This window comes from Eurypyga helias, unplaced genomic scaffold (assembly GCF_000690775.1).
Source record: "Eurypyga helias isolate BGI_N326 unplaced genomic scaffold, ASM69077v1 scaffold46190, whole genome shotgun sequence".
Lineage (NCBI taxonomy): Eukaryota > Metazoa > Chordata > Aves > Eurypygiformes > Eurypygidae > Eurypyga > Eurypyga helias.
Genome location: NW_010227217.1, coordinates 1 through 11,687, shown reverse-complemented (window position 1 = coordinate 11,687; position 11,687 = coordinate 1). Strand labels below are relative to the sequence as shown.

General features: G+C 38.9%; 1 protein-coding gene across 1 annotated transcript; it reads right to left on the bottom strand.

Annotated features, from left to right (window-relative positions):
- Window positions 1-345: 345 nt before the first annotated feature.
- Window positions 346-11,475, bottom strand: LOC104512539 (protein cramped-like; the record flags this gene model as incomplete). The annotated part of the gene is made up of 4 exons (XM_010155565.1): window positions 11,130-11,475; window positions 3,531-3,724; window positions 1,721-1,874; window positions 346-433 (listed from the first exon to the last, which is right to left on the bottom strand). Coding segments are annotated over exons 1-4 (782 nt in total), but the record flags the coding sequence as incomplete, so codon positions are not given.
- Window positions 11,476-11,687: the final 212 nt, after the last annotated feature.

Genomic DNA, 11,687 nt, shown 5'->3' with positions numbered 1-11,687 from the left:
CCTGCCCATGGCAGGGGGGTTGGAACTAGAGGGTCTTTAAGGTCCCTTCCAACTCAAACCATTCTGTGATGCTTTGATTCACCTGTGGGTATTACAGGTACTGCATTCCACAGACAGCAAAAGCTAAAGAAATCTGATCAAAAGGGGGACTAATGCAACAGAGTAAGCAGCTATTTGAAAATTAAGAATATATTTAACGAAAAACTGGTAACACAGATTGCTGTGATAGAATACAATGAACAGAAATTCTGAATAACTCAAAAGAGAAACTGTACTCAAATACTGCCAACTTTAAGGGTAGACACTTCTGATCCTACCCTAAAAAAAAAAAAAATTAATTCATACTCACATCCCCCAATCTTCTTCCTTAATTCCCCATAGCAGATTAAGCCATAAAGCTCCAGGGAGGATTTTTTCAGTCCTTGAGAAAACACTGAAAAGCAGAAAAGGTGTACCTGAGATGCAGATACTCATTGCAACACTGAAATTGTGATGATTGCTATTTTCAACTACAAGACAACACTTCATTGAAGGCAAGACTAAGATCTCTTTCAATAAGCACTCTAACTAGACAGGTTCACCAATTTCCTCTTGGTGACTTAAATATCTGGGAAATGCAACATTTTTATATAAAGCTAACCCTTGTATCACCTAACTGTTTACAATTTGTAAACTAGATGTCCAGATGCCCCCAAGAAAATGCATACAGAACTCTTTCTTCTATGAAAACTAAGAAGTAGGTTTGATTTTTCCAGAAAACAGAGAATGTCTTCTACGCACACAAATGAACCTTAGGGATTTTATGCAAATTCTAGATTATAAGTTTTTATGTGAAGAATTGCACACAATTTTTTCTTCTTTCTTATCTACACACCGATGTGGACATTATTACTGCTAGGAGATCTAAATATGACAGCAAGGGGAAAAAAAGACATGCTTATAGTTCACAAATCAGATGCAAGTATTTATTCTTGTCTATTCATCAAGAGTTCCGTTCTCTTTGACTTGCAGATTCATGTAATATTAAAATCCAGGCACACATATTTCTACCAATACTCCATCTAATCAAATTACTGCACTAGTTCTTAAATTCCTTCAGCCAATGAGATTTCAGGCCTTACAGGTATAGATACAAAACTTGACATTATCCAGAGAACAGATGAAGTTCCTCCACGACATTTTTTAAAAAGTTCTTCCGAACTGTGTTTGCTGTAACATTTGTTTTTTTTCAAACGGCTTATTTTGTCTTAGGATGCTGTCTTATTTTGAAAATGGAACTCAGAAATACACCTTATGACAGGTGGTTTAGATGTGTAAGTCCTCCTTTAGATAACCTCATCCGAGGAATAGTCAAAACAATTTCATAAAGAGTCTGTATTTATCTTTCCATTCCTACAGCCTTTTTTATAGTCATGCCCATTTCTCGTTAATAAGTTATTTTCAACTTGAGAGGCTCTGTCCACAAATCACATAGATGAATTACTACCCAAACTTTTGCTGATATTAAGAAACCGTGTGAAGACCAAAAAAATTCAACCACCATAAAACACGAACCTCAGTATGGCCATGCTAATAAAAATAAGACATGATCACAGACATCCTATTCAGTATTATTTTCTTAGTGCCACCATTCCTGCATCCATGATGGCACTAAAAGGCAGGACATCAACTCTCACCAGAGTGTGAGCTCTACACTAAGCTCATTTCATTGCATACTAACCATTATCAAAGTCAATGTACTTTGAGATCTTGTGCCAGGTGCGGTAGTAGAAATGGCGGACCTGCTCCTTATTCTTCACCATGCTTGCTGGTTTGCCTTTCTTCTTGTATTTAAGAGCAATGTTGTTCTGGATAGCTTCAAAGTCCTTCCCATGCTGAGGAATAAATAAAACAAATCCAAATACTCAAAACCAAACTTGTATATTGTCATAAGACAACTCAAACAACATGAGGGACTTGGGGGTTCTTTCTGGGAAATCACATTTCAGTGGTCCTAAACAAAAGTTTTGGGTATCATAACTCAACAGCAAAATAATGACACTGGTTTCCTTTATTTTGTATCAAATGTATTATAGATGCCAAATAAATTACTTTCCAATTTCTTTAACTGTTTCAAAATAAAAACTCTAATCAAACTTAAACCACAACACACCCACAACTTTACTCACAAATGTGCTAAGTAGCAGAACTGAAAATACAGACTCTCTCACTTAGCTTTCTTGACTTTCCTCTGCATTTTCCCCCTCTCCCTCCATTTCTGACTAGGGTGAATGAAAAGCCTATTATATTTAACAGCCTCACGTTTATTTACGGCAAGTTTCATGCTCTGGTTATCAGGAGTACAAATTCGAGTTTCAACTAATAAAGGAAAAGTGTTCCACTAAAGAAGAAACACTTCTTACAGAAAACACATTTGTAGATTGTAGGTCATTCATAAGTTTATTCTCTAGGTAAAAAAAATGTGACACTTAAGTGTCCCTTTAGAAGTAGCTAATACCTAAAAAATCCTTGGAGTTCAAAAGAGGAAAATTTAATTTTAGATACATTATCACTGAATTCCTGCTATCACAAAATTTCTTAGCATTCAAAAAAGGTTGGAACTGATTTAAATACAAAATGTGAAAGCCTCCTCTGAAAAGTAGTGACACAAAAATAAATGGAAGTGGGGGATCAAGCAACATGAGTACCAAATCCACCTCAGAGCAAATTTTTGAACTTTTTCCTCAGCATTCCAAAAACACCCAAAAAACAATGCCCAAATACATAACATGTTTTCTTTGAGCGATTGAGGCACTTAAAAATTACATGATCCCCAGGAATATTACTGCAAGTCAGAGGAGTTAAAAAACAGTGTTTAAGTGTTAATTTGTTCAAAAAATCTATACACATGAATCACACCTACCACTAAAACAAGTATTTATGAAAAAATTCACCCATGCAAAGAAAACACACCACTACTTCTTCTGTTTTTACATTATGTGTTTTCATAACAGAATTGCTCCTGGACAACCAGGAACATATCGTATACATCATACGAGATAAAAAATAAGATGATCTAACTTTGTCTTTCAGCCCTAGTGCTGAACTAGCTCAAACCTTTTCATGGTCAAAGGCTAAACACAGCACATAAAATTCTCATTAGAATAGAACATATGTTCTTGTTTACTAATGTGAGAGTATAAGCGTGTTGCTTTTCAAAGTTGAGATGGGGACATTGATTTATTTATTTCTCATGTGAAACAGATCCATACCTGAAAAGTAATTTGAATTTTTATGAACAATCATACATCAAACTCAGGACTATTTCCCGCATATTTCAAAACAAACCAGAAAGTTTGACACTTTCGAAATGTGCTTTTGATTGACAGCTGGATAATACCCAACTGCACAGTCATATATGCTTAGGCAAACAAATGCTCATGTGCAGGTATGCCTTTTGCTCCTTCAACTCTCAAGTGAATGAACCTCCTTTAGGAATATCCAAACATTAAATGAAGCCATCTAAGCTTGTTATCTTCTTCTACATGTACCTCATACAGTCCCTCGAAGAAGGTATTTTTGTCCTCTGTGCTCCACGATTCCCACTGCCGTCTGACCTTCTTTCCTTCCTCCTTCTCTCCAGCTGAGGAGCCCAGGTTCCTTGCAGCTGACTTGGAATTCCCAGAAGGATTGCTGGGAGGAATTCCTGATGTGCCACCAGATGCAGTCCCTCCATTATCTGCTGCTGCAAAAAAATACAGGACCAGAGTGAATATTAAACCAACAGGAGAATTCATGGATAGGGATATGGGAAGAGCTCAGAATTTCTTCCTTCACCACTCCCATCTGTATCAGTTTTTTTTTCAAGCTACTTATCTGAAGTACAATAACCAAATAACAAGGCCTTTTTTAAACAGAGAAAAATCTCAAACAGCAAAAAAACAAGGGAAGGTTTCAATGGCTTAATTGTGTATTTCCAGAGATGAGAGAGATAAGCAGGAATATACCAAAGCAACCTCTAAAAGACGACACACACTCTGATGCTTATACACTGGTGTGCTCTGCAGTTTCCCCTTTGTAGTTGAAGGGAACTTCTTAACAATACCGACCAAAGTGACCAATCAAGCCAACTAATGACCATGAGAAAATATACTTCCTTTCATATCCTTGTCTTCAGTCTTGATCCTACTGCTTCCAAACTAACTGTGGTAATGAAAGGACTGAAAGATGTCTACTTTAGATCATCACACGACAACAGATCAGCATTCTCAAGAATCTGATCCTCAGTATGAAGAGCACCATCCCTGACACCTAGTCCATCTAGGATAATCCAAGATATCCCAAGGATGGCTCCCTAAATCCTACTGTGACTTTTGGAAAAAGGCACAGAAGTGTAATCTTGATTGTACCTCCGTCAGTTATCAGCACCCCAAAGAGCATGGATCAGGAAAAAATACAAAGATCAGAAATACTAAAATGAGAATCAAGCCTGATGGAACGAAGAGAATTTGCTGCTCATGCGCATAGGGGACAGGAAGGCGAGAGCAACAGAGGATGCAGCAAGATTCCATTCCCTCACCTTAATTCAGCAGAAAATGCCTGGGTTTTTTTATCACCTCTGAAACTCTTAGTCTTTCACAACCATTTCAATCAAACACATTATTAACTAACCTCAAACCTGTGAGTTACTCACAACAGGAATCAAACCAAACATCATGCTTACTTTGACACTGTAACAGATTATCAAAATGTCAATCCAGAAACCAGGGAGACCTCCCAAAAAGTGCACTCACCTTTTCCCATGAAAATGTAACTGTTCTCAGTAACTTGCATTTCCAAAATACATTCTCTTCAATTTTGCAAAGAAATATTATTTAAGATTTGACTGCCCTTATCAATGCAGAAGTGCACTTCATAAAGCAGAAGCCTTTGAACATTAAACATACACTACTCATCATAAAAAATACTAGTTACCATTTCCATTTCTCTGTTTACGGTATTTTGTAACGTTTTGTCTTTTATCTCATGACAAATTGGCTTGCCTTAGTTTATCTGCTTATAAATCCAGTTTGTACAATGCAGCAGTCCCAACTAGTTTCCCAAACTTTTATACACATTCTCTGCATTTTCACACAGTTGCACTGTCAACACAGAGTTTGCAAAGATACCAGGTTTCTTGGTATTTGTACTATAACTCCCAACAAAATCACCAATCAGAAAACCAGTGTTTCGGAGAAACTCATTCATTCCTTTTATCCCATGTTCTCTACCTATCCATACGCTCCAACATTAGAACTTCATTCACCTGTGAATGGCATAACATCTTCCCAAACTACAGGCTGTCTTCCTTGTAGTTCTAAGCAAAACACAGACATTTGCAAAAATTATATAGAGGTATTTAAAAACTGCAACTCAAAAATCTGATATGAAAATGCCAAATGCAACAATGCATGTCTCAAATAATCAAGTCACTGATAGTAATGGTACCTTATGGCTACAGCCACAAGGTCTTCCTTACAGGTTCTACACGGCATCTTAGCGTTTGCTTTTCAATTTTCCACTGGCAGCTCTTACACGCCAGCTGATTCATATTTTCTATTATAGATTCCACATACACAGAAGCTGGAATTCACAATCTGCACTACACCCATCTATCTCAGCACACCGGCTGGTTCTCTTCTTGGTGTTCTACACACTTAGCTTACAAAATCTCACCTTCCTGAGGAGTCACCAGTCAGCTGTAGGTGGAACAACTAGCAGGGAATACCTTTATAAATGAGATGGTACTTTCACACTCTTTTGCATGACACAGGCCAAATGCGGAGCGTGAGAATGCCAACCTGAGTCCTCCATGCACAGGATGAGAATGCCAATTTTTAACATGCCAGAAGGTTCTACAGGAGCCAACAGCAAGGCTCAACTACACAAGTTCACCTTCAAAAGTGGTATCAGTAAAGACTGTCATTAGGGAGGCCATATCAGACTATTTTACTCTCACAATCCTGTGTTAGTGCTCAGCAGTCTTACAAAATGTACATCACAACATCTGTTGTCAACAGAGCTGGGTAAGACACTACAATCTGCATGTCCCAGAAAGCTTCAAATACAATCTGCTATACTCATGGCAGAGCATTCCTCAACAAGCATTTACTCCTCAATTTGAATGAAAAAGTAATCGATGACAAACATCCAAACTTGCTTTCTGACCGCTTGGAAAACGAGACCTATGTTTAGCCACATAGCTTTCTAATGGTAGATACTACATCATACACCTGAGTGAAGAAATTAGTTAGGTGATCCCATAGAAAGTGTGCCTTTTGGGAATTTAAGTGAAGCCACTCGCCCTGCGGAAGAACAGCCCAACAAGGCTGCAGGCTGGATCCAATCTGCTTTCATCTCCAAGAACTGTAGCTGAGAAGAGAACACAGATGAGAGAGGGAGAGATACAGACATTTCATGCAAGTCAACACTTCAGTTTGAGTACTAATGTTATATCAGGAAACCAAGTTTCTACCTTGTACGATCCACAGCAAATAACCATCTTAGTAGTCCGTGCTAAGTCTAGGACAGCTTATGCCATGTCACATGGTTATGCCATACAGCGTTCTTGTTATGAATTAACATCCAAAATTTTAAGCTCAACATGTGAATGTCCTACAAGGATACAGACTAGTCTAGCTTCTTCTACCTCTTACTATCTACAAGACTATCTACAACAGATTTAGCTGAATGTGTTTGAACATATACAGTGTCAATTATCAACAGCAGCCTACAAACAAAACTGTACTAAAAATTTGCTTTTCTGCAAACCATGTATTTAAACTATCAAATGCAGCACTACCTCAGCTAACTAAGCACAGCAGTAAAAAAACAAACATGGTTTATTACAAATTTGCTTACCAGTAGACCATTATTCTCTTGCTCTGCCATTAGAAAACACCCATAAAGGCTAGTATGAAGTTCCATCTAAACCATGTGGTTGTGCAGCACTACAGACAAGGACCTTTCAAAGTTCAGTACCTACTGCACAGGGCACATGAAAAAATCCCCCTCTTGTGGTGCAGGAAGCGATACTGCAGAGTTCTGGTGTTAAGTCACTTTCAAAGGAAGCGACAGAGGACCGGGATAAGTGGGAGGGCAAAGAACGAATGAAAGCATGTCAGGTTAGGATGGATGAAGTTGTACCAAGTATAAACAAGACAGACAGAATTAAGGAGAGTATTAGAACAAGGGACAGTGCCAGTAGTTTTTCAACAGTCGTTCATGTCCTAGAGGAATGATGTTTCAAGTGAAGGTTACAATACATTCTACAGCATACAAATTTGGGAAGATACAATAAAATTCTGTGGTAAGGACATACATCGGGTATCTTGTTACACACATCCTCTCTACAGGAGAACACAGCAGTTCATTTAACTCTCATGCTATGGGACATGCAGCTTTGATGGGCTAAACAAACTGGACTGCTTTCTAGCAAGTTTTACACCACGACAAAAGATGGTTCAATTAATACTTTCAGCTGAGTAATTATTTTTTAAAGAAAGAAATGCTTATTACTGCAAAGCAAATCCAAATACTTGTTTGGGCCATTCTACATATTTTATTAATAAATCTAGACCATAAAAGACATCAAGTTTCAGCTCATCACCATTAGACTTTGTTACTATTTCCTCCTGATATCATTCTGCAGTCAGAAAAAATGGGTAAAAACTTATAAATGGGAACACTCTACTCCAGTTCAAGCTAATCTACAGCACATGATGGCACTGTACTCACATTTGCTTTTACCAGTGTGGTCACAACATGCACATGCATATTCTAACCACCCTCACTTAATGGCAAAAAGCCCCAAAACACACCTTAAAACCTTTGCTCAGCAACCATATGGTGTATTTGAGAAGTAAACTGACAGAAATACATCCTTTTCAGCACCCTTATATTGTCAGCTTCCTCTCCCTCAATAAACCCCCCCTGCTTTTGAACTCTCATAATAAACTGCCTGACCCCCCACTATTCAAGTTCCTCCTCTGATTTCATGCAAGTTACTTTAAGACTTACTTCCACGCATTTGTACTTCAAAAGGCGTGCATTATTTGAGGTGTAGACTACAAACTTGAAAACACAAGAACATGACGACCACCCTCTGAAAACAAGATGATAATCATTCAAAAAACCAAAAAAAGCAGAGATTTAGATATTTGTGCAGGAAATTTAATAAACCTTTCAGTAATTAAAAACTGATTGGCTTTTTCAAGCGAAACAGTTTGCGATTTTACCTCACTATGCTACTTTCTGTCATTTTTGCCCTAAACTCAAAAGTGCAACTCAGTACGCAAAAAGCAAGAGACAGGATGCAATTAAAGATTACGTCAGGTTGATCTGAAAATTAGCTATACACTTACACATTCTACTAGGCAGAATTTGAGAATTATTATTAACAATCTCCCCTGAACCCTAGGAGAGTTGAGAAGTCAGCAGCTGCTGAGTGGGCAAACTCTCCCTACAGTTTACGGTAAATGTTAGCTTATCAATAATTTGCCTTCTACAATGAAGCACCCTAAAAGCACAGATGTCAAAAGTAAACCAGGATCTGCAACAGACAGATAAAAAATACTATTTTAACACACTCAAACACATGATTAGGACAAGCCAATGCCCGCTGAGTAACTACAATCTGAAAGAAATAATGGTTTTTGGTTACAGTCCTTAAAATGGAGCTGAAAAGGACTTTGAAAGTTTTCACTCTAGAACACACAGACTCTAAAAGCAGGACCACTTTATGTTGAGGGTTACACAGAATTACTGAAATACCATTAAAAAAACAAGTTTCTGGTTTCACTGGACCAAGCCTAAGTGTGGTCTAGACACTCCTGCTGGCCAATGTGAAAATCACCTTCGCAGCTCTCACCTTGGCCATGTCATGAAAAATGGAAAAGCTTCCAGTTTTCAGAGCTGATCCAAAGCACAGGCATTCGAGCTTTTTATTGTTTTTATACTTATAGGGGGAGGAGAAAATTAGTGGGACAGCAAGTGGAAGGATTTAAGTCCAACCTTTATTACTAATCTTCACGCTTCCATTAGCTCCCTATCGGAAGCTAGCTCTGTGAGACATTTCACCGGGAATGCAAAGACCTATAAATTCTAAACACAAGACAGTCCATCAGGGAGAATTCAGACGAGCCTGGAAAACCTCTCAGTATGCATCCCCGAATGTGAAGATCTCAGATTATAAAGGGTTCCCCCCATGGCTCTCTTCTCCAAGATTTGACAGTTACAATCTCAACTGCACCAGAGAAACCAACTTTAATGCAGTCACGTCAAAACTAGCCAGGCAGAGCTGCGGCTGGTCCTACAGTTCAAAAAAGTGAAAGCATAACCATAATTCTACCACTGATTGTTGCCACCAGTGATTTCAGAAGTTTCCTTGAACCTGAAAACAGTCAGGTACAGTGCTTACAAGCACTGTCTGGGACCAATTACTGAAATAATATTTTTCCATTCTGCATATAATTTTATTAGGTTTATTTTGGCATCTTAATTGCAAAATAAACAGTTTGCTTTTCAATCGTGTTGATGCACCTAGTTAGAAATTGTTCTGCTGCTCTAAAATTGGAAACAAATGTTTACATAAAATACATAAACATGAATAGACAAGTGCACAGATACATGTACTTTGTTCACACGTGTACACACTTTCAAAGTAACAGAATGATTTCAAATGTGTATGTTTTGACTTGTCAATCATGAACAACATGTTTCCAAAGAAACACCTCCTTGCATTTAATGCTACTTACAACACTTGAAATAGTTATCTGTAGCTACACACTACTAGGTATTCCATCTGTTTGTTTATTTGGTTTAATGCAACTGGGAGAAAAATTATGCAGGCCTTTCTGTTCTATCCTCCATCATCACACACAGGAGCTTTCCACTTATAAAAAAAAAAAGTTGAAGAGATGAAAGAGGACTTACTGTGATATTAAAAAATATTTTTCTCAATTATATAAACTAACTGTCAAGCAACTAAGTTCAAGATTTTTTTTTTCACAATACGGCAATAACTAAGTATCTCAATTTGCACTGCTTGACCACTGTAACACAAAACTACCATAATTCTTAATGTTTACCATTAAGTGTGTGAACACCATTGTAATGGACCACAGAGCGAGGTAAACTCCAAGGCACATTTATGCTACGTGGAGTCTTAGCAGACGAGTAAACTTTCTTATTTCAAATGTTGGAAGAAATCTATGAGCATTGTTTTTCTCGAAAATTAACAGAAAATAACACTTGAATACTTTTGCACTAGGTATCCAAAATTAGTCTCAAGTACAACTACAGTGCCAGGTGTCATCCAGTAACTGCTAAGCCCACACAATAGCACCAAATATTCAAATATCCCTGATGTCTTCTAGCTATTCAAGTAAGAAATAGGATTTTGGGTTTTTTTCAAAGCTATCTACAACGCTAAAGTGAAAAAGCATGTGTATGTAATTATGTACATACATACCTTCAGATGGACTCAAAACAATATTAATAAAAACTCAAATTGCATGGAAATGCCTAAACTGTTCTGAAATAGTCATGCAGCACTCTCAAAACCTTAGAAACAAGTATGTCAATATTTCATAGCTGTTTCCACAATAGTTCTTTGGATAAAATAGTCATACGCAAAATTGGGGGAAAACACCAGTGTCTTGTGGGTTGTTTCTTCCCCCTTCTTTAACTAGCACACAGTGAATAGTTGTTATCCAAGAAGAGAATTCAGAGTGCAGCCACCTGATTACACAGCTAGCTACCGTCTGATTTCCTAATCAAAATACAGGAATTTCCTAAAACTCAAGAGAGATGAAATGCAGGAATTAAAGGTTTGCTTCAGTAATGGCGATTTCTTCCTTCTCCACACACACATCCAAACCCCCGATTTCTGCAAGTGCAAAGAGGAAAGTGGGCAGCAGAGAAGCTGAAGCCTTGGGACACAAAGAAGATTTCAGCCACTGTGAGAAACAGGCCCCAGAACACCTTCCCCAAAACCAAACAAAAGATGGCATCTACAGGAGGGGAGTGACAACCCCCAAACCCACAGGTGACTCCCCCGCCTCCCCACTACCTCCTTGCCCACGTGTTTTAAGGGTGCCAAAATACAGTACCTTTGCCTTTCGCAGCAGTGCTGCTGCCAACTGAAGAGGATGCCTGGGAGTCCTTCTTCAGCCTCTTGCTCTGAGGTCTGACGCTGGACCTGAGAAAATGATGCTGGTCCTGGCTGTGGGAGGGCTGCAGGGAGGCCGGAGCCTGCGATAAGCTGGGGTTTGGTGGGGGGCTGCTGTTAGTGTTGTTGTTAATAATCTTCTCCTCTTTCTTTGTGCTGCTGCTGCCTGGAACTGCCTCTCCTCCTCCTGCCCCTTCTTCTTCCAGGGACTCCTCATCTCCTCCTGCTCTCTTGCCCAGCTTTTTCACCCCTTCCTCCCCACTGCTCTCTCCCAGTTTCACTGTCATCCTGTTGGGGAGGAGAGAGAGAAAAGAGGGGGACACGAAGTCAGGCCAGGGAGCCCCCCAGAGAGGGAGAGAAATCCCTGGGCTGAGAAGGGAGAAGTTTAGCTGCAGAAATTCCTCTCAACATGGCCGCCGTTGTTTGTTACTAAATCCCCTTTCGTTTGCTGTCCCGACCCAGCAACCTGTGCCGAGGGCGGGAGGGGAAAGGCCCGCCG